The 25,648-nt window shown below is 39.7% G+C and overlaps 1 protein-coding gene and 1 long non-coding RNA gene across 2 annotated transcripts in view; one reads left to right on the top strand and one right to left on the bottom strand.

The window, feature by feature from the left end:
- The window catches only part of ccdc146 (coiled-coil domain containing 146), a 43,280-nt gene extending 18,717 nt beyond the window's left edge, over nucleotides 1-24,563 (top strand). Inside the window, exons 4-23 of the mRNA XM_077499991.1 lie at nucleotides 1,769-1,984; nucleotides 2,636-2,693; nucleotides 4,416-4,507; nucleotides 4,619-4,712; nucleotides 4,814-4,887; nucleotides 5,370-5,597; nucleotides 6,562-6,651; nucleotides 6,862-6,958; nucleotides 8,153-8,245; nucleotides 8,450-8,617; nucleotides 9,645-9,733; nucleotides 9,979-10,143; nucleotides 10,219-10,294; nucleotides 10,377-10,525; nucleotides 10,607-10,835; nucleotides 17,153-17,263; nucleotides 17,340-17,477; nucleotides 17,554-17,679; nucleotides 19,145-19,267; nucleotides 21,885-24,563. Coding sequence (XP_077356117.1) covers nucleotides 1,769-1,984; nucleotides 2,636-2,693; nucleotides 4,416-4,507; nucleotides 4,619-4,712; nucleotides 4,814-4,887; nucleotides 5,370-5,597; nucleotides 6,562-6,651; nucleotides 6,862-6,958; nucleotides 8,153-8,245; nucleotides 8,450-8,617; nucleotides 9,645-9,733; nucleotides 9,979-10,143; nucleotides 10,219-10,294; nucleotides 10,377-10,525; nucleotides 10,607-10,835; nucleotides 17,153-17,263; nucleotides 17,340-17,477; nucleotides 17,554-17,679; nucleotides 19,145-19,267; nucleotides 21,885-22,088 — 2,620 coding nt within the window. The 3' untranslated portion in view covers nucleotides 22,089-24,563. The remainder of the gene's footprint in view (nucleotides 1-1,768; nucleotides 1,985-2,635; nucleotides 2,694-4,415; nucleotides 4,508-4,618; nucleotides 4,713-4,813; nucleotides 4,888-5,369; nucleotides 5,598-6,561; nucleotides 6,652-6,861; nucleotides 6,959-8,152; nucleotides 8,246-8,449; nucleotides 8,618-9,644; nucleotides 9,734-9,978; nucleotides 10,144-10,218; nucleotides 10,295-10,376; nucleotides 10,526-10,606; nucleotides 10,836-17,152; nucleotides 17,264-17,339; nucleotides 17,478-17,553; nucleotides 17,680-19,144; nucleotides 19,268-21,884) is intronic.
- LOC144003582 (uncharacterized) lies at nucleotides 1,781-12,052 on the bottom strand. Its single transcript, XR_013279027.1, has 3 exons — nucleotides 11,957-12,052; nucleotides 2,614-2,821; nucleotides 1,781-1,916 (listed from the first exon to the last, which is right to left on the bottom strand). It is a non-coding gene; the product is annotated as an uncharacterized LOC144003582 (long non-coding RNA).
- Nucleotides 24,564-25,648: the final 1,085 nt, after the last annotated feature.

Here is a 25,648-nt window from a genome sequence, read left to right as displayed (position 1 = left end):
TCTGTAGTTATTAAACGTGTGTCTTTCTCCACTTTTACAAACAGGAATGACTTTGGCCATCTTCATTTTTGATGGAAATATACCAGTTTTAAATGATAAATTACAAATATATGTAAAAGGTTGTACAATATATTATATAATACTTTTTACTAATGTCATAATGTTAAGACAGTCAGTAGACTTTTTATTTTTTAATGTTTTCACAACATTTAATACTTCTATATCATTAACATCATTAAGAAACGTGGATGAATTATTTACAATGTTCTTATCTATTTCATGTTTGTTTCTTGGCTCTGGGATTTTGTTTGCCAAGTTGCTGCCCACGTTAACTAAATATTCATTAAAATTATTAGCTATGTCAGAAATTTCATCAATTACCATATTGTTATCTTTTATAAAATATTGTGGATAATTTGTTTTTTTAGAACTTTTTTTAATTACATGATTTAGTGTTTTCCATATTTCTTGTGTATTGCTTTTATTCTGTTATAATAATGCATGGTAATAATCTTTCTTTCTTATTCGAATAATATTTGCTAATTTATTTTTATAGATCTTGTACTTTGTTTCAGCTTCCACAGTTCTCAATTTAATAAATCTTTTATATAAATTATTTTTCTTTTTACATGCATTCTGTATCCCCTTCGTCATCCATGTCTTATTTGGACCTTTATACGTTCCTGTAATTTTAATTAATGGACAATGTTTATTATATAAAGAGATAATAGTTGACTGAAATTCACTATATGCAGTATCAGGATCGTTATTTGAATAAACCTCAGACCAGTTGTGTTTCTCTAAATCCAACTTAAAGGCAGCCATGGAGCGTGTTGTTCTTACTCTAGTTTCACATGTGTAAGTAGTCGGCTTCATTTTTTTTTATCAAAATAATCATAAAAGAATGCAAAGATCGGGAGGTGATCACTTATATCATTAATAAGGAGTCCACTTTCTATTTTAAGGTCAATTTTATTTGTGAATATATTATGAATTAGTGTAGCTGTATCGATTGTTATTCTACTAGGCTTTATAATAACAGGAAATAAACTATTACTATACATCATATTTATAAAATCAGTTGTTTTCTGATGTCCATTAGGATTTAATAAATCAATGTTAAAATCACCACACAATATTCACAATTTTTTATCATTTGTATAACTAAGGATATCTGTTAACTTATCGTTAAATGTATCAAGACATGATCCTGGTGTCCTATATATACAACTTATAATTACGTTTGATATATTTTTTATGTGAACTTCAATAGTTACACATTCCATTACATTATCCACAGTAGTAGTTAGATGTTCAATTTTACTACATTTGAAAACCTTATCAACATATATTGCAACTCCTCCTCCCCTTCTGTTTTCCCTATTCATTTTATTCGTTTTTAGTGGAAACAAAAGTCACATTTTTTGGTTGAAATGTGGGAGCCAAATACTACAAAGCTCAAGTAGAGAAGGGTGGAGACACTGGGCCTGTGTGCCAGAACTAATGTGTCCATTTGAACCCTTTAGGTGATCACCAAAATAAAGGTGACAGCAGTCTTTCTTGGTACAAAAATGAGGACTAATTAAACTGGTATTTGTTTTTTAAGGAGAATGAGTGCCTGCACGACTGAAAAATCCTTCAGAGGGATTTCTAATCATTTTGTTCCAAGACGGGCAAAATATATTGATACAAAAAATTCAGCGCAGTTCTCCACAACACAACTATAACAATCATTTTTAAATGTGCATCCGTCCTTCCCCCTCAACAGTGCCCAGGATTCAGAGGCCCGGCTTCTGGAAGAGGCGACGAGGCTCTGCGCCAAATTGAGACGGCTGCGAGCCAACACAGAGAGAAGTGAAGAGCCGAGCTTCTCCGAGGAGCCCACGAGTGAGGCGGGCAAGCTGAGGCAGCAGCTCCTGCGGGCGTTCAATGAGCTGAGAGCAGCCGACGACAGAGACTACATGACACAGCACCAGCTCAAGTGGTGAGACGCAAACATGCATTATTGCATTATGTATTCACAACCAGCAGTCGAGCAGAGCGGAGCCCAAGTATCAAAATCTTTTGACGGCGATAAGCAACTTTTTGATGCTACGGCATTTATAAACCTCGAGGGGAAAAAGTAAAATGGCAAAGTGTTTTCCCTGTATCTTCTAAAGAAGTAAGCTTTATCACAATAACCATGTCTGTCGAGTCAAACACCAGTTGCCAGTGGAATTTCATGTTTCCTCCCTTTAAAGTGTTTACATGTCCGAGAGCTCTACGCAGGTTAGTGTCTTGACGTCAGTGCTGGAGTTATTTTTGTTTCCCCCTCTCTCGCAAGCCATTTTCCTCAATTCTGCCACAGGCCTCCCGTTTTCCTTCCTTCAAATCCCTCAACGCCACTATCGGTGCGTCCAAACGGTCAGATGCACCCAGAGAAATGGAAAAGAACACTCCAGTGCTCCCCCGGAGGTCAGCGGGAGGTCACTGGAACATTACTAGGCAACGTGATAACATGCGCCGGTGCTTCCCAAACATTCAGTTCTGTGACCCCCCTTGAAAAAATAAAAACTCAAGTCTACTTTGCACTCCCTTTGTTGCAGATTTTCATATTTGTCATTTTCCTCTCACCTTACTTTACCCTTGGTTGCAGGCTCCAGGAAGAGAAGCGGTGTCTGCTGCAGGAGAACAACATTCCGCTGAAACTTGATGTAAGTTCATCGCTTTGCCTGTCACGTGGCGTCGCCGGAACGTGGATTGCACTTGAGGGGAGATGTTGGCTACTTGAGGTTTGCTTTAAGACTTCATCCAGGCGTCACCATTAGCCGTTCACAATGTACTTTTCAGAATATGTGAAAACAGAAAACATGTCGACTCTTGATTAGGGATGCTCGATACCCCTTTATGTCAGACTGATACCAGTACGAGTGGCCTACTCAACAACACATACTACAACTTGAATTTGGGGCCAAAACCGTCTGTTTGGTGCCCTCTTGAACACTGGGATAAACACAATTTGGCTGTTAGAAGTGGCCGACTACGTCATTTGTAGCATATATCGTAGTCACCCGCACCACCCACCGGTTCATTCTCGTACACGCCTCCCTAAAGGCCATCTTAGCGAGTTGTTGCTGTCGATCACAGCCAGGCCACACCCAACGCTCGCCCCATTTGCATCTCGGGCTGGGTATTGCCGCCAACCTCACGATACGATACGCATCACGATACAGGGGTTACGATACGATACGTATCGCGATACAAATGTATCCCAATACATGATCTTAAAGGCGATACTATCCCGATATTTTACATTAATTTACTTGCATTTTATAATAAAAGTCATATGTATACCTAAAGGATATGTTTATTATGCTGGATGACAAAAATCTTTTTGTTCCTCGCTCTTCTGGTTTACCACCAAGCGGCATGCCTGCTCTAAATGTGTACGCACTGCAGAGCAAGGAGAAGTTTTCACAGACACACCAGGAACATTTATTAATAGGCATGAGCCGATATGAGCAAAAATATCAAAGTATTAAAATAACAGCTCTAAAATGTGCTTATTTGAAATATTTGGGGAAATAAAAACAGCATTTTTTTCATGTAACACATTCTATTTCGTTTTTCAAACAAAATATAGGAAAACTGGTACATTAAGACACGTCCCATGTTAAGTTTATAAGTAAGTAAATGTTGATATTCTTCCTCTGCTTTCATTTTTCTTAGCAAGACACAGTGTCCAATCACCGGTGAGCTATTTTTGCATTAATTGAAGGCAATTAACTTCAAAGACGCTGCTGGTTTTTATTTTTTAGGTATGCAAGCTGCAAAGGCAAATGTTAACTGCCTATTTAAAGCTAACGAGCAATATCGATTCTGACGCCTGCGTATCGATACGTGTATTGTAATGAGGCCCGCAGCGATATATTGCCGTATCGATTTTTTGAGCACACCCCTATTTGCATCCCAACGGTCCTTCAGGCAACACCCCCTTTGAGCGCCTATTTCAAATCTTAGTGAGGGGTGGAGCAAGAGTCTGACTTCCTCTTATGTTACCCTTTAATTCAATCACTGTTTTTTTTCTTTTTCAAGACAATAAGGTTTGGTTTTATCTTGACTAGTTTCGGGTTCCACCGGCTTAGTTGATTATTACTTGCATCAGTGGCAAATGATACACTTTCAGAAGGGTTATCCAGATGTGCACCAAAATTTATACGAGGACATTTTTGTTTAGGATCTAACTCCATGTTATATTTATGTAGTCCTATAGTGACACAAGCAATTATTTGCTACATGAAAATCTTGACTCAAAACAAACCAAAAACAGGCCACACGAGCTGTAGCCGAATTATTGATAGGGGGTGAGCTGTTTTGCAAAGAAATTGGCAACAGTGATTGCAACGTCCAGAACTGATTCATGAATCTGCTGTTAGATCCCACGGGAACTGGAGAGCTTCACTGTGACACTGCAGGATAAATGTGAGAAATTGCAAAAAGAAGTGGCCCAGCGACAGATGGAAGTCAGGTATTTGTTTTCCTTGTTGCTTGGTACAAAACATTTTCAAAAAAGGGGGTGCGGCAACGAAACATTGTGTATGAAACATCAATATGTACTTTCTCTGTGTTTGTCTTGCAGAGGTCTGAAGGAAGACATGGAAACATACCAAATGTTGACACTCAGGGAAGAGGAAGAGCTGGCAGAAGTGAAGAAAATCATACAAATCAAGGAGGTGTGCGTGTATGTGTGCAAGAGCGGGCATTGGCTCCATCGCACCATCAATAAAATAACAAATCTACTTTCTCTCTCTCTTGTGTGTTTGTGTGCTGCAAGGCCGAGAAAGCTCAGCTCCTCGCCGCACCTGAGCAGATTTTAAAGGCGATTGGAGAGAAGCGCTCCGAGAGGGAGTGAGTGCCTGAGACACGTTAAACAATCTGTGTCCAATAAGTGCAGGAAATGTTCCAAACGCTGGGGATATAAACTCCAAATGAGTTGCTTAGACTCCTTCGGTTGAGACAGCCCAAGAAAACAGGAATGGCTCAATTCACCACTTGATACTCTCCCTCTCTCAGTGCACTCAAATCACAACCTAATCATTCACTTCTGCTGCATGGAGACCTTCACATACACCAGACCCACCGCATGCAATACAATGAATGGGCCTTTCAAATTGTACATTTTCGCATTACATTGAATAGCCTTTCAAATTGTACATTTAAAAAAAAAAAAACATATCCGTGCAATTTTGCCTAATAAATTATTGTTCAAAATGCTGGTTTTAAATCAGGAGCTAAAAGCTGCTTGTTGCCATTTGGGAATTTAAGGTGTCAAGATTTAATGGACGCCGTTATTGATTTGAGTAGCAAGTGGCATGTATTTGCCTTTACAGAGCTGCAGTAAAGACGTTGGGGGCGATGGACGCACAGTTTGCAGACATGAAACGGCAAGCCAGGCAGGTGGAGGAGCAAAACAACCTCCTCAGGGCACAAAAGCAGGAGCTGGCCAAGGAGCTGGAGGGTCTCCAGGCACAAGTGGAGGCCAGCCAGAGGAAGTGCAGTGAGATGCAGAAAGAACACGAGGTCATCGGGGAGGAGCAAGCTGAGCTGATGGGGCACAGGTACACTTTACAGAATCCTTCCTCATTGAAAAAATGATATATTTTTTTGACATATTCAAGACATAAGTGTGTATATATATATATATAGGGTTTTCATCTTGCTCTCAGAAAGTGCGTGTTCTTGTATTCCCCATCTCCATACAGCTGAAGGAAATGTTCCTTTAGTTTTGCTACATAGCTCGCCTGTGCTGGGCTGGAATTGCCCAACTCGGCATTACAAATCAGGCAGTTTGGACGCTGACTCGCATCACTCAACTCCACTAATTTATTGAGCACTTTAACGCCGGCCACAATTACCTGCCCAATCTAATAACATCCAATCCTTGAATTTGAGTTACTTTTTCCCATGTTACGCAACACCCTACACACACAAGAGCCTCGTGAGACTTTTGGCGTCAAGTTATTCTGACATTAAAAAAATATGTATATATATTAGGGGTGTGAATTGCCTCGGACCTGACGATTCGATTCGTATCACGATTCATAGGTCACGATTCGATTCGATTAATCCCGATACGAATTTATAAGTCGATTGTGATTTTTTTTTTTTTACTGAAATTTAGAAAATATGAATCAGTAAACTTGTACATGTACACTGTAAGATTTGTAAGAAAATGTGTTATTTATTTATCTGAAACTTCAAGTCAAGTCATCTTCAGTCTTATAATTGTGAGCCACTGTATTTAACAAACAGGTTTATGTTTGAACAGCATTGACATAAAATATTAAGGCTTAATGTTCCATTAATATAACATTCCTCCATGCTTAAGGTGAACATTCAACACAAACCCAAAGTAAGACGTTTTGTTGAATGTTTTACCATCAAAAATTAATGTTTAAAAATCGATTCGGCCGCCTACTGAATCGATTCGAGAATTGCGCGCTATGATATCGCGATATATTGAATTGATTTTTTTTTAACGCCCCTAATATATATGTTTGCATACTTGTCGCTGTTTACCAGAGGGGTCCTGGAAATGAAGTTGCAAAGGATCATGTGTGAGCGAAAGCTACTTTGTGAGAGTCACTCGATGCATCGCAAAGAGAAAAAAAGGTAAACAAAACCATCCCTGTATGTTGGATGTTACCAATACGCTGTCTGATGGAAGCTTGCCGACTCTGTCCCTGCACCTTGGAGGCATTTATGTCTATTTGAGCCGTTACACCCAATTCGCAAGTTAATGTACGTTAACAGACGATTTTCCTGGACGATTGTGCGTTAGGCGATGATGAATATTTCAAAGACGTCTGCGCGTCTCCTCAGGCAGATGCAGGCCTCCAAGAGGATGGAGCGTGCGCTGACTATGGCCACTGAGCAGCTCAAACACACGCAATCCACCTGCACTCACTTGCAAGCACAGGTGAGCTGTTGCGTGATGTTTTTAAATGTAGTCGGGGTTCATTCCGCTATCGCTATTACAACGACAGTTAACACTACAGGTGTTTGGAACATTTTGACTTAAAATGTCACTTTTCCTGTTATCAGGAACATTCACATCATCCATTACATCAGGACCCTGTTTTCTTTCATTCTTTAGCTTCCTGTAATTTCACTGTTGTGAACAGTTTGTGAAGTGAAAGAGAGAAGCGAATTGGAATCAAGGGAATGGTGTCAGCACATCTCACACGTACATGAAAGGAAATATCTATGACACATCAGGGATTTCATATATTGAGGAAATGTCGCAAACAAAATGTTTCTGCAAATTAATGGTTTTTACAGCCAAGCCTTTTTTTTTTTTTTTTTTTTTATTTAAATGTTCAGTAGGATGTGTTTTCACTTACAAGGGACATCAACACAACTCTCGCTATTTTATCTATATGTATACAGTCTTCCCTCGCTATAACGCGGTTCACTTTTCGCGGTCTCGCTGTATCGCGGATTTTTTTTAAAGTGCAATTTTGCATATTTTTTTACAGTAATATACCCATTTTATAAAATTTATGAAGGTTTGAACATTGTCAATGTTTGAACAAGAGAGAAATGTGAACATGTAAATGCCTCAATGAGAAAAGTGTATAAATTGTGTGGTCGGGGATTTTAGAGCCTTAAAACATTTATAAGAGTTGTAAAACATAAAGCTAACTACTTCGCGGATTTCATTTATTGCGGGTATTTTTTGGAACCTAACCCCAGCGGAAAACGAGGGAACACTGTATATGGGGTGGCATGGCTCAGTGGTAGAGTGGTCGTCTCCCCCTCCGAGAGGTTGTGGGTTCAATCCTCACCCCTGGTAACCATTTTGAAGTGACCTTGAGCAAGACACTGTACCCTGGTATGCTCCCAGTGGACCAGGCAACACCCTGGCACCATGGCAACAGTTGACCACTCGTGTCATGTGTGAATGTGAGGTTTTGTAAAGCGCTTTGGGCACCCTATGGTGTGGATAAAAGCGCTCTATAAAAAGCAATCAATTTATTTGAACTGTAATATTAATAGCCGGCTATCAATTTCACAAATGTCTTCCATTTGCAAATACTTGAGTGGAATATCTCCTGAAGGTCTCCCAAGCGCAAACAACTTTTCACATTGACTTTCTGACTTCCATTTCCAGTTAGACGCTCTTCCGAAAAGAGGGCCCAGTATGGCGCAGAGGATGGCGCTTCAGAAGGAAGTGGATGCTCTCAAAGCGAGCATAGAAAAACAGGTGAGGAGGACGTGGGCGCAGCGCGATGTTAGCGAATGCAACGTGTGCTGCCTCATTAGTCTCAGTTGCGGACAAAGGTAGCATTGTTTTGTCATTTTTCTTACACGTCTGCACACTTAACAAACAGCAATGCTGTCCAAAAGCAAGGTTTTTTTTTCCAGCTGAGAACAATGTGAAGAATTCTCCCTCCTTGTCCCTTGCTAGTTATCAAGAGCCGACAAGGCGAGCCAGAAGCAGCTGCAGTCTGGGATCATTCAGGAGCTGCTGAGGGAATCGGACGGCCTGAGAGAAGAACTGCATCACCTCCGATGTCTGACATACATCAAAGCAGAGGAGAGGGGCCAGAAGCACCGTGAGATGCTTAGAGCTGAGGTACAAAATCGTACACACGTAATCCTCTGTAATACAGTCCATGTGGTTAACTTAAAGCAGACAATAAGATTTCATTGGCTGAAATGTTCTTACATTCAAGAAACCGTCATCCTGTCAAGTGTCTTGAGCTGAAACGATTGAATTGAAAAACTTGAGCAATTGCATTTGAAAAAAAGGTGAAGCAAAATCTCTGCCTTGAAGCTTTGTAGAGGTCATTTTTCCGCACAGATTAATGTTACTGACTCATGCATCATGCTGGCTGGCTAACGGTTAGCCATCAGCCAGCCGCTAACCTGAGCACACAACAGCCAACTCTATACTCTCATTCTCTGACTCCCATATCACTCACCAGTCCAGGCCCCATCCCGTACAGCCATACACAATCAAGGTCACAGTTATTATAGTGTGGACCGAGCGGCTGGTAACGAGAGCTGTCAAAGTTAATCGATTAATCAACAACTATTTTATTTATTGAGTAATCATTTGTAGCCATTTTTTTTTTTATTTAAAATTGTCCAAATCCTTTGATTTCAGCATATCAACAATAATTGTTCAGATTTCTGTATTCCTTCATGAAAGAAGGCTGATTATCGTCTGTGTTTAATTGAAATAAGACATTTGCAAACATGTTTTTACTTTGGAAAACAATGACCAAACCGGTAACACAGTACAGTACACCATCAATTTAATAACTATACAAATATGAAGTACAAACTAAACACCAATCGCTGGTCAATAATCATCAATCAGGAGGAAAAAAATGTTTTGGTTTTTGTTTTAATATAGTCAATACAAAATTAAAATGAATCCGATTAGTCGATTAATCAATTGAATAATCGATAGATTAATCGATTCTAAAAATATCTGATAGTGACAGTATGCAACTAAAACACACCTTACTGTTTTGTTGTTAAATAAGGCAAAAATCACTTTTTTTCCTAATCAGTAGAACAATCGATTTTAAAATTTTGCAGCCCTATTCTACCTGTGTAAAATGCGCCATCTGTGTGATTGAACCCATCCACAGCAAATGAAGCAGCACATCCAACAGGAACTGCAAGAGAAGGATCTGATCATGATGCACCACAGCAAGCTGAGTGCCATGCTGCAGCGCAGGTGTCGCTCTCTTTTTTTCTTTGTCATTCCTCTTTGCAGACTCCCCCTCATTTATTGCAATTCATTTAATGTTTGCGGGGCTGAGGACATGATCTATATGCAGCGCAACAACAAAAACACTGCTCACCTGCCGCCAACAGGAAGCTGTTTTTTTTTTTTGTTTTTTTTTTAAAGGCATCTGTTATCTGCACACAACGATTTCAAGGCCGACTGAGCCGCTAATTGATTGTTTCCTTATTCCTCAGGGCGCTACAGTATGGCGAGCTTTACGACGTGATCGCAGAGGAGAAAGATAAGTATGTCAAGCTGAAGCAGATCGCCTCACAGACCATCACAGAGTTGATGGAGCAGGCGAAGGTGCTGGAAAATGAGCTGGAGATCCAAAAGAGTATTGTCACCAAGAAGGACAGGTTCATAACTGACTGTGGATGATATTTTGATAGATTGATACGTATGACAGAAAATGATGCAGCATTTTTCTGCAGTTTACTGACCAAAGCTCAAAAGAAGGTCTCCAATAGCTGCAAAGTGAGGGATAAACTACTCAAGAATATCAACAAGGTCTCCTGTTCATATATTTCGTTCTGTGTGTTTTCCAGAATTGTATAATAAAAGTTTGTTTTGTTTGTTTAACATCCTGTAGGTTGCTCAGCAAAGACGTCAGGTCAGTCAGGAGCGCGAGGACAATGAAGCTGAGTTACAGAGACTCAGGCAAGTCATCAGCCTCCAGGAGAATGCGCTCATCGAGGTGAACAAGAACCAGGAAGGGGCCGTGCAGCGGCGCAATTTTCTGTGCGTTCGGCACTGGAAACTACCAACACGTTTGTGATTCAACTAGCGCGCGACATATCTTGTTGGCGTGTTCACCCGCAGCGGCATTCAGCTGCTGGAGCACGAGGAGGTGCTGTTCGACTACCAGGAGAAGGTCAACTCGCAGGAGGCGGCCATTGCCGAGGGCAACGCGGCGCTGGAAAACATGGAGACAGAAACGAGAGACCTGACGGCGGCCATCAGCGAGGCGAAGAGACAGATCTGCTTGAAAAAGCGGGAAGTGCTGACGCAGAAGAAGATGGAGGAAGAGCTCGTCACGCTGCAGATAGAGGTAGTCATAATCGCAAGCATGCACATATTGCTGATGCATTATATTAGGTTGGACTGCATGCTCCCTTCCTGGCAGTCAATCTGTTACCATGCAATGAGTCAACCTTGCCTCAACACACCAGCATAGTACATTGAGTTCATCGGAAGTACACGCAGTCGCCCCGTCGCTTCAAGCTTAACAGTGTCATCATCTGCGGATTACAGGCCGCAAGATTGCATTGATCAACTTCATGTGTATGTTTGTCAATCAGGAGGTATATTTAAGTGTTGCCTGTTAACACTGTATTTAAACAGCAGCAAACAATGTGAGAATCAGTTGAAACTCAACTTGGAAAAAGTTTTAATGAGACTTATGTAGCTAGACTAGAATACACTGCAGTTAATTAAAGAAGCAAGTGTCTTGTTTGACCTATGCAATTTCTCCCTTGTTTTTTTGTTGTTTTTTTTAACAACTTCTTTCTGGCAATTATTTTACCCTCCAATATTCTATATTACTGTGACTGTCCAGTGTTGAGGAGTCGACCTCTGAACTGGTTGTTTTGGATTTATGTCCAACACAGGAGTTTCCATTGAACTGAACAATTTAATTCGCTCTTAAGTGCAGAGTCATATCTTATAGTATGTGGAGGAATAACAAAGAAAACAATTATATTTAGAGCAACATGAGTGCTTCTATCATTCAACAGTAAACTACACTCCTAATGCTAATAAATTTACATAGACATTTACACGTTGCTTCATTTCCGGTCTACATTACTCACGTTAGCAAGTTACTAACAGCCACATACTCCACCAGTTAGCTATCAAACTACTAATTGCGAAGTGCAGACATCAGCCAAAAAGGAACATACAGAAGGCATAAAAACTCATATGTTCTTAGAACTCTTTGACTGCCAAAGACGTTTCATGATGATTAGTAAAATTCCAATGAATGGAATGCGATCTTTGATTGAGTAGCCACATTGTATATGTAGTAAAGGCAAACAATATTCTTTTTGCCTTGAAAGATGAGTTAAAATGCTCAAAAGCGGCTGGCACTATGGATTTTTTTGTTTTGTTTTTATAACGCCTGGCAGTCAAAGAGTTAGTTTTCAGTCTGAATTAGAATGATTGACCACTCACATCGTCTTGACTGCCGCTATGAGCTGAATGGGCTCTTTGCACAGCTCGACTCCTTCCTGAATTGAATACCACGTTTTTGTTTCCTGTCTTTCATGAGTGAAACTGATTAATCCAGGTGTGTCTGGCCATTGTTGTTGTAGTTACTGAGATCAGGCACACCTGGATTAATCAGCTTGTCCACTCATGAAAGACAGGAAATGAAGGACTGGTGTTGAGTTCAGGAAGTACTGGATTTGTGCAAAGAGCCCATAGCGGACGGAGAAGGTGAAACAGGAAACGGAAATACGAAACGGCCTTCCAACTTAAAAGCATTATATTTCAAAATAAGATCAGACACTAAACTTGAATTCTTAACATCCAGCGTATGTGCTTATCCTCCATCTTTGCTTTGATTGAGGCACATGCATCAAGATGAGCATCCAAAACAGGATAGATGACCAGAAAAAAAAAAAGGGGGGTTGGGGGTCACAAAGGTTTAAAAAATGTTGACAATGCTGAGAGTGAAAGTTACAGTGGATTTAAAAAGTCTCCGCTCACCTTTTCAAACGCATGCAAGTTTTTGTGATATAAAAAATACGACCGAGATCAATCATTTTGAAACTGTAACACTTTTGAGAGGGGAAGTAGAAATATGCAAATTAAACGCTGCAGTTTCACAAGTGCATGCACCCTTTTATAACTGATGGAAAGGTTTTTAAATCAATTGTTATATATATTTTTTATATCAGAAAAAGCTGGTATTTGAACAGCATGTGTAGATTTATATCCACTTAAGAGGGGACTTTTCCTACGCCAGTGGCTGTATGCATTAAGGGATAGGGTGTTAAAATCATGCTACCTTTGACTTGCAGACAGTCATCAGAATTTATATTATCCCAGACTTGTGCTTGTGGTGGATGATCCCATTGTTGGATGAGACTTTGCCAGGTGTCGCCAATAGACAGACAACCCAGACCCTTTCCCCCTCCCATCCTTTTCTCTGTCGTCTGTTTAGCAATTGTTTTCATGCATTTTATTCCATTCTTAACAGTCTATTGTTACTGTTCTCGTGTAAGCCTCTCCCACAAGCTTTTGAATGGAACCTTGAAATTTGTAGAGAGAGACACTTCTGGTCTCCAGAGGACAATTGTTCTCTTGTAATGCCATCAGTACATTGACTCAAGACTATCCGGATGTCAGTGTTAATATCACATCACACACTATTGATTGCCCTCTCTGGCTTCCAGTATGTTTCCTTATGTCGGGTCATCTGGCTATCCATGGCCAAAATTCTCCCCCTCCCGCCAGTGTAAAAGGGATCATCTTCCAACTGCTCATCTTGCTGCACGGGGGGAGCCAAATGCAATCTATTGGAGGAGGCTTGCCAGTTCGATTCATTCTGGATGCGAATTCAATCCCCATGCAGGTTGTTTAGTCATCCATTTCTCATATATTTGTATTCATCTGTGACCGCTTTATCTGCTCATTGCAACCTGGATACTCGCCTCCCCTCCCCCCCCTGCTCACTTTTGATGGCAAATTTAGACAAAGATGGATTAGGCCATCTGCGAGACCATTGTAGTTCAATACACGGAGGCTGTCATTTGTTTGGAATTTTAATCGTAGCAAAATAAACACAGACGGGTGGTGGATTTGGTGTGTTTATGAGCTGCTGGCACCTCTGTGGATTTTTCAAAGCGACATCACTCCCTTTGCAACAGTTCAAAACTGTCCTCAAAGCAGTGACGTGTCACAGCCTTTTTTTTTTTTTGACTTCATCACTTCATTCTTGCAGGGAGTGGTGGATGACATGTTACACACTCCCTATGGTGGTGAGTCATTTTGTGTCCGTCCCTCAATTTCCATCCAACCTGTCTGGAAAAGGAGCGTGGGGGAAATCCACCGTCGAGACACGTGGAGCAGGACGATACTGCAAATGGCAACAAAACAGGCGTTGCTTTCAACCATTTTATCTGGCTAGATCGCAAGTGTACAGAAGGAATGTGACAATGATTACTGATAAGTCCACTACATATGCATTCAATCCCACAAAATATCCCACATTTTATTACAAGCACAGCTTTATTTTTCTACCGCCTACGATATAAAGATTTTTAATTTCATGCATGGCCTGGACCTCGTTATCATTCTTTTAATGTGTTCTGAGACTTGCTGAAGCCTGAGGTCCTGTGCTTTTTCTTTCTGTTCCTATCTATTCCTGACAACCAGCAAAAGAGGCTGGTGGCTTGGAGAGGGGGCGGGCAGTCGTCGGGGGGCTTAATCATCATCAAGTCATTTGCTGGAGATAATCAGGCTTTAGTGTCGAAACTCCTCCCACTTATTATACATTTTTTAATCCAATTTGTCTTATCTGACATTGTTTTAAAAAGCAACACTGTGTGTTCACTTGCCTTCAAAGTACGGCTGGTAATTAGGAGCATAGCCTCTCTGTTGTTACCATGGAAACCCTCGATCACTTACTTTGGTGGACTTTATACTGTGAAGTAAGTAAGTAGCCCAGTGTCATTGTTAAAATTATTCTTATTGTATTTGTGCTGATTTTAAATACAAAAGTACAACGGTGGCCAAAAAGTATATCTACTTCCTAACTTTAGTGAGAGCCCAGGAGAAAAATACATAATAATTATAAGGCGATTCATTTTTTTTTTTATCGTAATTAAATGCATGACTTCAATAGTTAACTCACGATAAATCGCAAATTTTATATCTGTTCTAAATGTACAATAAAATGTACAATAAAATATAAATATTTTTTTTCTAAGTTTTCATACTTTTGTTAACATAATAGCGGAAAAATGTTAAACTAATAGAAAATGGCTGCATCTTTTAGTCATTAATACAGTAATTTTATAATAATTCATAAAATGTAGTTAAAATTAAAAAATATGTACTGTACTGTAGAAAACAAGTGTGATATTAATTTGTGTTGAGGTCATATTTCTGCCACTAGATGGCATAACTGCATTTGTAATACACTGGCGACAGCTCAGTGCATGTTTCTTTCATATGAAGCGCTCTGTAATCTTTAATATAAAATATTTGTGAAATTCTGCACATTTTTAGAATTGTAAAATACAACTTGACTACAGTATCCACAAATGTATATATTATTATTACATTTATTACTGCTAAATTGCTGCTGTGTTGTGATTGCAATTCCCCCGGTACATGTTTTCTAGGTAAGGGGTGGTCATTAAAAACAGAAAATTAGTGGTGTTAAAGGAACTTTAAATTAAGTCATTCACTGCCATTGGCGGAAAAAGACGATGCATTTTTGCTGGGCTGGCAGTGAATGTGTTCACTCAAAATTAACACACTCATTTTGACACCCGTAATAATAATTTAATATAGTTTCATTGTCTACATTCTCCTTGTATATTGTTGCTTTCCCTGAGATGTATTACAAAATTGAGATGGAGAAAGTACTGTATTTCAAAATGATGAACAAATCGTCATTTGCAAGCTAGCCTCGCTTTCTGGGCCGAGTTTGTGAGCTGTGATAGAGAATACATTTCCTTCCACATACAGTTATGAGGAGACATGTGGCTCAAATGTGGTGCATACCTACCCCCTTAAGAGATTTCTTAGGAGATGATTTGTGTAAAGGTTTGAAGGCTACACATGCGGTTGAGAGGTGCTGCAGATGGCAGCACACAGCGAGGATTACATTTTTTTTCTCTCCTCCTCAGTGCTTATATGTATGCAGTACTGTTCTATGATATTGTGGTCATTTTGTTCTTGTCAAATGTGGATAGCATCTGTGTAAATTGTGTGCATTTATTATGCAAACTGGAGATAACCCAGCGCTCTTTCTGTCAGCCCCAATTTTTGTTGTTCTCACTTCGCCTTTCATTCTTTCTCTTTTGATTTCACATCCTTTATCTGCCGCCATTTGATATGTTAGGCTTCTCCACTTATCTCCTTCCTCTATCGCTCTCAGTGGATCTGCGTCTCCCTCCCGTCTCGGTATTGGAGCCCATAAGCGGCGTGTTTTGCCTTTCACATGCCGTCCATATGACACCCAGGCAGGCAGAGGCAGCTGCATTTAAAGGGCCGAAACGTCGCTTTGAATCAGACCAGCCACCCATTCACACTCGAGAGGCTTCATTAATCTCGTGAAGTCAGAGGAAATGGGAATCATCACTTTGTTCCACGCTGGTTTTCTTCCCCCTCCCCACCTCCTCTTTTTATCTGCTACACACACCTTCACACGCATTGCGATACAGGTGTGCAAACACGCATAATCCGCGTGGTTGAGCTGCTGTTTCATAAGACGGGTCACGCCGGGTCACGACCGCCTGTGTCTTGCTTTTTTTTTCACACCCTGTTTTTCTCCTCCACTTTATCCCCCACTTACACCTTTCCAGTTATTTCCTCCAGGTTTCTACTTTATCCCCTACGGCATCTATAAATATATTTTCTGATGCTGCGTTTTGCTGTTTTTGTGGCCCAGATGATGGATGTCTTTTTTTTTTTCCATTCTGTTTCATGCATACATGTTTTTATGACTCCTTGATCGTCCCTGCTTCATGTGTAGACTCGGGGTGTCAAAATTAGTGTGTTAATTTTGAGTTCATTTAAAGTTAATAATAATAATGCACATATTTGTGGAGACTGGGATCAAGTTGTATTTTACAATTTAAAAAATGTGCACTTCATGTGAAAGATTAAATATGAAAAGAAAAATGCACTGAGCTGTCACCAACGTCTTACAAATCAAGTTATGCCATCTAGTGGCAGAAAAATGACTTAAACACAAATCAATATCACACTTGTTTTTTTTTTACAGTACAGTACATCTTTTTAATTTTAACTCAATTTTATAAATTATTATGAACTTACTGTATCAATGACTAAAAGATGCAGACATATTTCTAATAGTTTAACATCCACTTGTATGTTAAGAAGATATACAATTTGTGATTAATTGTGAGTTAACTATTGAAGTCACACGACTAATTATGATTTAAAAAAAATAATCGCCTGACACCCCCAGTATGACACAATTCCAAATTATATTTAAAGCCTAACGTGAGTATTCAATTCTCAAGAATAGCAAATAGAATAACTTTCTTATTATTATTTGAACGGTGCTATTCATGCCAAAATAAATTGCTCTTAATGCTGTCTGTTTGCCTAACTGTTGCTTGCTCAACATTCATTCATACGTTTGTCTCCACCCACATAATCATACAGATGTTCGAGGTCCGAGACAAGACGCTAGATAATCTGACAAAAACAGCAGATTACAAAGAGCTCAAAGGCACCGATCCTTCGTCCCCCGAATTGGTCAACAAGATCGAGAAGGTACCTCGCAACTTTTACAAGTTTGCTCGGGCGGACATTGTATTTTTTCAAGCTGTTTGCGTCTCTCCTGTTGTAGTTGGAAGCCAGCCTTGCCGAGAGGGAGCGACAGCTTTTGGAGAAAGAGCTCCTGGTGGGCCAGGTGACGCGTCTCTCCAAGGATCTCCAAGAACAGAATGACAACTGCAAACTAGACAGACTGTCGTTGGCCAAGAAGGTAAAACTGAAAGATGGAAGCTCACTTACAGTAACACACACGTCGTCTAATCTTCCTGCGCGTGTGTATGGTCCAGTTGAATGAGCTGCGAGCCCACATCATCGACACCAGCCGCCGCTTGATGGCCACGTCTGCGGAACTGTCGATGAAGCAGGCGGCCATCTTGTGCCTCCAGCAGGAAGTCAAAGAGAAAGAGCTTCAGGTCAGCTTCAGTGGAACCCTGACCCTGCAGGGTCCTGATTATTTTTTTTGCCTAAAAGGTGGCTGGGCTCTCTGTCATGTAGTTACCACACATGACCTATGTTTGTGGCTGCCAAGTAATGGACAAATACTTAGTTGCTGTACTCAAGTAGATTTTTCTGTTTTTTTACTCCCTGTATTTGAAAATATATGCTGGTACGTACTTTCTACTTCTTGCCTTGTCTGAATGACACGATGTGGAAACGTAGGACTCAGACACAGGGAGAGTGTAGGCCACAAAGGCAGCAGTTTTATTTTCTCCTAGCAGCAATCTCCTCTCAAGCTGAGAGGAGAAGAGGGACTCAAAAAATGGAGAACTAAAAACGCTCCGCTGGGGAGGAAAAAAACAGGCACAGGGTACAGGGGACAACTAAAGGCGCTCCGCTGGGGAGGAAAAGGCACAAAAACAAAGCAACAGGATCAAGGACTGGTGGACTGGTGGACTGGTGGACTGGTGGACTGGTGGACTGGTGGACTGGTGGACTGGTGGACTGGTGGACTGGTGGACTGGTGGACTGGTGGACTGGTGGACTGGTGGACTGGTGGACTGGTGGACTGGTGGACTGGTGGACTGGTGGACTGGTGGACTGGCGTGACACTTCGGTAAACTGAGAGAGGAGGTTGATGGCTTTTATTGCAGGGGATAATTGGTGGCAGGTGGCGACAATCATGGGCGGGGCCCAGTAATGAGTGAGCAGCAGGAAGGGCAAGTGACCTGGGGTGAGAAGGGAGTTAGTGATTTTCAAAGTAAACAGGAAATAAGTGACCAAAATAAAAGCATGCGCCGACAGCGTGACACTGAATAGGTTTGTTACTTGTTAACCTCTCCTACCTGACTACTGACTGGACTGGAGGAATGCGTATGGAATCAGATTTGTGCCAAAAAGAATGGAGCAAAACTTGTTGAAGTGTAAACAAAATGTAACATTTTCTTAAGTGTAAACAAAAACTAAGACTTTTGAGAGAAACGTTTGCTCTCAATGACATCATTTCTCATTTACGCTCCCTTGTTATTATCATGAGCTATTTTTCTTTTTTCTTTTTTGCTCAAGATTTGGGAAGTCGTTTTGACAGCATAAAAGTCGAGGCAAATATGATGAGATACATATATTTTTTGTCTTCTCAGTGCAAAGATTATATAAGTTAATATAGGACAAATTACTTTGTGTAGTGTTTTTTCTTAATTTTTTTAAAAGCTCTTAAAACGGGTATTGTATTTAATTGATGTTAAAAAATCTTACCTTTTACTTTTCTTTTTAGAGTTTTGTGCTTTTTACTTTAAGTACCTAGAGTTGAATCAGTACTTTTTTTTCCTGTCCTGCTACTTGAGAGTGTTGCAGTCTGTGAGTACTTTTGCCAGCCTCGACTGAGTGATGGTAACACAAAGCCAATTTACTACATGTTGTTTTATTGTTGTGCGCCTCCAGATGGACAGGTGCCAGAGGCGCTTGGAGCAAGGCCTGCCGCCCTGCCCCGAGATCGAGGAAGAATGGAGGCGGATGCTCCGGGACAAGAAGAGGAGACAGAGAGACAAAGAGGAGCGAGAACAGGTAAAGAAATACACTCTCAAAGATCATTGGTCAAGACTTGATGAATGTGCCTGAGGGGAGAGGAGGAGGGGAGGAAGAAAGAAAAGAAGAACGGCGACAAGACGCGAGGCAGGAATTGATTAACGCCAAAAGGCACGGAAGTGTTGCTTTATACCTGCGTTGGTGTGTGATGAGGCCGGGGTGAGATTAACACACAGACATGCCAGACAAGGCCGATATTAGCTTTGTCAACATGCACAAACAAAAAGGAGGTGGAAAGTGGCACACCAGGCGTCATCGGTTATGTCTGAAAGCAGTCCAGCTGGTCTCATCGACAGTTTTTTTTTCTCATCCACTTTATGCCCCGAAAAAACACCGCAACCCTCCACATGCAAAGCTGTTGTCCATCCATATGTCCCAGACTCCCCAGTTTCAAGATAATATTTCTCGTGCCGGGCAATAATTCATTCATATGCTTTGAAGTCTCTGGGATTTCAGCTCACCTGTTTCCATGCTGCATAGCTCTAAGGCCATTGGGGTCTGCTTGTTTTTTTTTTCCTCCTTGAGCAGAACTTTGACCCACTTACAGTGCTGGATGTATGGAATGCATGCTCATCATTCATTCATTAGCTGGAGGCAGTCGCCTCGTAATTTTGAATGCAAGAAAAACCCTGCTGTGTTTAGTAGGGATAGACCGATTATCGGCCGGGCCGATTATCGGTGCCAATATTTGGCATTTTGGCAAATATCGGCATCAGTCATTTTTTTTAACCCGAAGGCTAATAAAGTTGGTATCTCACTGAGCAGTGAATACTTGCAAACGTGGTGAATTTGATTTTTTTATTTTTTATTATTATTTTTTTTTTTATCAGGAATTGACAGATGTTCACAGCCAGTTTTTATTTGTCGTAAACAAGTTTGGAACATATTCAGACAATTTTACACTGCAAAGATCTTTTGAAACGTTTTACAACCCCAACTGAGCTACATTCGCATCTCAGTGAGACACACTTTAAATTTATTGATCTATTTAAATTTCCACTTCAGAAAAAATACACAACACTTTTTATTTAAAAAAAAATAAATCATGAAATTAGGGGTGTTAAAAAAAATAGATTCGGCAATATATCGCGATACTACAGCACACAATTCTCGAATCGATTCAATAGGGAGCCGAATCGATTTTTTTAACATCCATTTTTGATGGAAAAATATTCAACGAAACGTCTCACTTTCACACCTTCAGCATGGAAGAATGTTAAATTAATGGAACATTTAGCCTTAATATTTTATTTCAATGCTGTTCAAACATGACATTTTTTTTTAAACCTGTTTGTTACATACAGTGGCTCACAGTTATAAGGTAATAATACATTTTCATACAAATCTTAAAGTGTACATGTATAAGTTAACTGAAAGGTATTTTCTAAATTTGAGTAAAACTATCGCAACAATCGACTTGTAAATTCATATCGGGAGTAATGGGTATCGAATCGAATCGTGACCTATGAATCGTGATACGGATCGAATCGTCAGGTAGTGGCAATTCACACACCTACATGAAATGATGTTAAAATTTTAGAAAACTTTATTGACAGTAGAAATCTTTGAGGATCTATTTACTATTTAATTTAGATTATTATTATTATTATTATTATCATTTTAATTTATCTTAACACATGCTAATGACCCTGGAAGCTGTGAAATTTTTGTTATAATTTTTTAAACAAGTCTCAATATAGTTTAAAAAAAATGTTTTCTTCTATTTTACTGCAAATGAATATCGGCTTGAAATATCGGGTATCGACCTCCTTGACTACTAATAATCTGTATCAGTATCGGCCTTAAAAAAAAAAAAACATATCGGTCTATCACTAACATTTAGACTAGTGGGGGCACATAGGCCATATTATTGTAAAGAATATGTTTGGGTTTACTTACCCTTTAATCATCCAAATCCGGCACACTTTCACTTCTCTGGGATTTTAAAAATATTCACTGGCTATCCTAATCTAAAAGGCAATTGTATCCAATCAGAAGCATGAATAAAGGCAACATAAAGTTAATGAATAAGGGACTCAAACATTGAAATTTGTATTTTTGGAAATCGGAATAAAAAAAAAAAAAAAAGAGTCAGCAAAAGTTTTCATGTGGACACAAGGTCAAAAAGAAGAGACAGATTTTTTTGGAATATTCTATGTTTATGTAGACTGCAGGGCCTCGGGTAAGAAGCACTACTACTCTGTTTGCAAATCCAGAAAAGTGACTCACTCCACTAACAAACTCTCCAGCCGCATTTGCAGAAAGTGCCTCCAAATTCTTGTGGTGAAAAGTGCATCTGGGTCAGAGCTTGGCCAAATGGCTTTAATGAGCCAGAAGATCCAAAGAATGGCACCTTAATCACACCACCGCTGTGGTGTTTGTTCACTCTCTGCGTTTTGCCCTCTTGAAAGAATAACAATGTCTCGTTGCTGGAGTGATATGATTTTGCCATTCCGAGCACTTGCATTTGTTTTGACGTCGCACAAATATTGAATGTATTATTCCATTTTCGTGATTGGCAAAATTGAATTCCAGCGCTGCGCTCCAAGGTCACGCATCAATATTTAAACGTTGCCTCGCGCGTGTGTGCCCGCAGCTGGCAGACGGCGACGGGTGGAAGCGCTTGCCCAACGGACAGTACACCACGGCGGAGAGTCGACCCGATGCCTACATCCCCCACACGGACGCCCTCCCTCTGCCTAAACCTTACGGCGCACAGGCCCCCTTCAAGCCCTCCCAGCCAGGTGCCAACATGAGACACATACGCAAACCCACAGATCTCAAACCCTTACAACTATAAAAGAAATACACAAAAAAACAAACAACCAATAAGATACATTCCTCTGTCTCAGCACTGTGCCTCCCTTTTAGCATACCTCTCATTACTTCATGGCTACATCTGGTTGTAATCATGTTCTCTTTTTTTCCCTGTATTGACAGGCATTATCTTGTTTACAGTGCATTTGTAACGAAATAAGAGTGTGAGGGAGTTGGAGATTTTTTGGGGGGAATATTTTACCATATTTTTCTCTTCTAATGTTTCCTGCCTATGAATACATTGCAGAGGGTTTAAGCCATGAGATTAAAGCCTGAAAGGAGAAATATAAATACAGGGAGGATGATCACACAGTGGAAGAGAGGGTAGACATAGATGGGAAAAAAGAAAGAAAAAAAAAAAGATGAGAAAAAAAATAAAGGGTGGGTGGGTGTACATAGTTAAGATGGCACCAAAACAAAATATTCACTTGGTTCCCGGATTCTTTGTCGCTTGTGAATTTCTTTCTTTCTTTTAAGCCACGTCACATGAATGGCATTGCTATTTCACACTGGTGATTCAGACTTCATGTCTGTTCTTAAGACTGTTTGCCAGGGGTGGAGTAGCTCTATGTTTTATGATTGAAATGTATTTTGGATCTAATCAGGAGATGACGTCTGGTTAATAGTTAAAAATAAAACGTTAAAACCATCTGTTGTCCAAAACTCAAAAGAGAAGTTTCTGGAATAAAATGGATAGCTTAACATGACAAATTCTGGATGTTAGATGTTGTCAATTAAAGGCAACCTAAAGCTTGTGTTGGCAATTCTTTCAAATTAGTATCAATGCCAGTTTGTAAAAACAAACTTAAGAGCTTCGGCACGACATCGGCATAATGTGCTATGTTTGTTGGCCAAATTATAAATTAACCAACCAGTGGTTGATTTGTTACAAGTTACAACTGACACTATTAAATCCCCAAACAGCATAAAACAGAGCAGAACATATTTAAGTGAAAACTAGGTGAGTTAGCATGTTTAGCTATGGAGAGTGCTAAGAGTGACACAAACTCTAAAGCAGGGGTGTCAAACTCAAGTTAGCTCATGGAGGAAAATATATTACCAAGTGGGCCGCATCAGTAAAATAACCATATATAACTTAAAAACGATCGCCGTCATTTATACGCAGATTTTCGTGGACCAGCCCTAAATTACGTAGCTCAACTGTAATCATATTGTTAAGAGAAATAACACTTTGCCGGTATACGTTGCGGACATATTAAATCCACCTGTTTTGCATATATATTGTTCCCAGAATGCGTCGTGTGACCCAGTTAACGACGTTAAAAGGACGCTAATCCTTACTAGTATTTTTTTTTTTTTCATATTTAACTTATTTGTTGGTCTATGATTTAAAATAATAATAATAATAATAAATGTAACATTAAGTTGTGTGTAAAATAATGACATCCGTACAAGTTGCATTGCTCATCTGAGGACTGCTTGTGAAATTACAAATTTATATGTTTTGATCGTGGCCGGCTGATTAATTAGTCCGACATTACAATTTTTTAATTTTCTTTTTTACTTTACAAAATCATCTCGTGGGCCGGATTAAACCCCTTTGCGGTCCTTATCCGGCCGTATGTTTGACACCCCTGCTCTAAAGCTTTGTTGTTGTTTGTCAATTCAAGATAAAGGCCCTCGTTGTTGGAATTTTCTGCTAACCGGAAATTTGTATCTCACTCAAAAATGATTTATCTCTACATGTATGACTATAAAGTTAGAAAATAAGTGATTACCGTAAATAAGAACAAACTTGCTAACATGTTAGCGCCTCATAAGTACCAGAGCGCCAAAGGAAAGCACAGGTCAATAAAGTTAATTTAGTACGATATTGTGTTCAGGTGTAGTGGTGTGTGTGATCATCCATTGCCGTCAGCTGCTGAGAGCTGTCGGATTCATTTAGTGCCAAACTGTTTGGGCTTCATTAGGCGATTACATAACACTGACCGGACGGCGGAAACAACGGAAGCGCAAATTCACGCTTAAAGAACAAAAATCCCGGAAAAATGTTTTTTTTTTTTTGTAGAAGCACATTGCGAGGTGTTTTGCTAAAGTTGACTCAACTTGTTCCGAGTCTGTCGCTGAGATCATTTCCTAACTGCTGATTGAAGTATTTTTAGGACTCTCAAATGTATCTGGAGGCATTTATAGTACAATAAGAGTTAACTGGAATCATATATAAAAAAAAAAAAAAAAAAAAAAAAACTGTGGAAACAATACATGTCCCTTTTATTTAAAACCTATAGAATGTTTAGCATTTCACACAAGAAAATCAACAAATACCATACACAGACATTTTCTAGAGACTATTTAAAAAAAAAAAAATCAACCATGATTGCTTACTCACATGATTCAAAACAGACCATTGTATGGATTTCTTCTTTTCATTTCCTTTTTGTTTGACGTGCGTTCCCGAAGCATTTGCTCGACATCTTTCTGCAATCTGTTGTGCAAATAAAAGTCCTGTCATGTAGCCCAGTTGCTTTCTTGCCTCATTATCTCAAACATGAGACCTGCATCCAAATATTGGAACAATGTGTGACAGTCAACGAATACAGGAAAGTCCAACATGGTGTTGAACCATCACGACGGAGAAATTGGTCATTTGGCAGTTTTGCTACCAAATAAGACCTGTTTTTCTTATGACTGGGTGTGTTATTGTCAACTTCTTGGAAGCCACGTCCAATCTGGGAACTGTCTCAGAGAGAAAAAAAAGACCCCAATTCATTTCCCTCATCACTGACCAGATGAGAGTGACTAAATGTTCAAAAATAATAATAACTTTATCTTCCATCTTTTAAGTCCCTCAAGTGTATCCCACTGCGCTTCACATTATCTCCTCATTTCGATTTGCTCTGAAGTACTAATTGCTCTTGTTTCAAAATGTCCCCAGCCATTTGTCCTACGCTGATGGTGAACATCTGCTCATGGATGGACTCTAGAAATGGAATTTGTCCGTTCCCTTACAGAAAGCAAGAATTTGATTTAGAAGTACTTCAGAGTGGCGCCTTGAGATACGAGTGACCCAACTTAAGAGTTTTTCCACACTTTTGACTTGCATACAAAATTTTGTGGTACAAGTACTGTATGGTGCCAGTGAATTCAACACAAGCAGCAGTATGGCAGATATTGAGAATGCTCAGAATCTATTCAAGCCGTCTCATAGCTTTAAGTATGATCACCTTAATGCAAACAAACCTTGTAAAATGCGGGCTCACAAATCACATCGGTGCTCTGGTGTGAAAATCCTAAAGTATTTGAACATGTGGAGCAACCCTTGTAGATAATGTAACAATACTCACATGTGAAAGTTCTTTATCCTCTGCGAAGAACGACCAATATTACTGTATAGTAAAAACTGCTCAATTTATTGCATTTTTAATGATATAATTATTTTAAAGTACAACATTGTAGAGTGTCATTTTTCTTTAAAGAGTGAAGTCAACCCCCCAAAAATTCTTGACAATAAAATGTTCGATGCAGCCTAACTATATAAATACGGTATTCTGGTTAACTCATTAAGTGCCAGCTCAGCTAAAA

The sequence above is a fragment of the Festucalex cinctus genome, chromosome 16 (genome assembly GCF_051991245.1).
Source record: "Festucalex cinctus isolate MCC-2025b chromosome 16, RoL_Fcin_1.0, whole genome shotgun sequence".
In the NCBI taxonomy this organism is placed as follows: Eukaryota; Metazoa; Chordata; class Actinopteri; order Syngnathiformes; family Syngnathidae; genus Festucalex; species Festucalex cinctus.
Note: the sequence above shows the minus strand (reverse complement) of the source record. Positions and strands in the feature narration are given on the sequence as shown.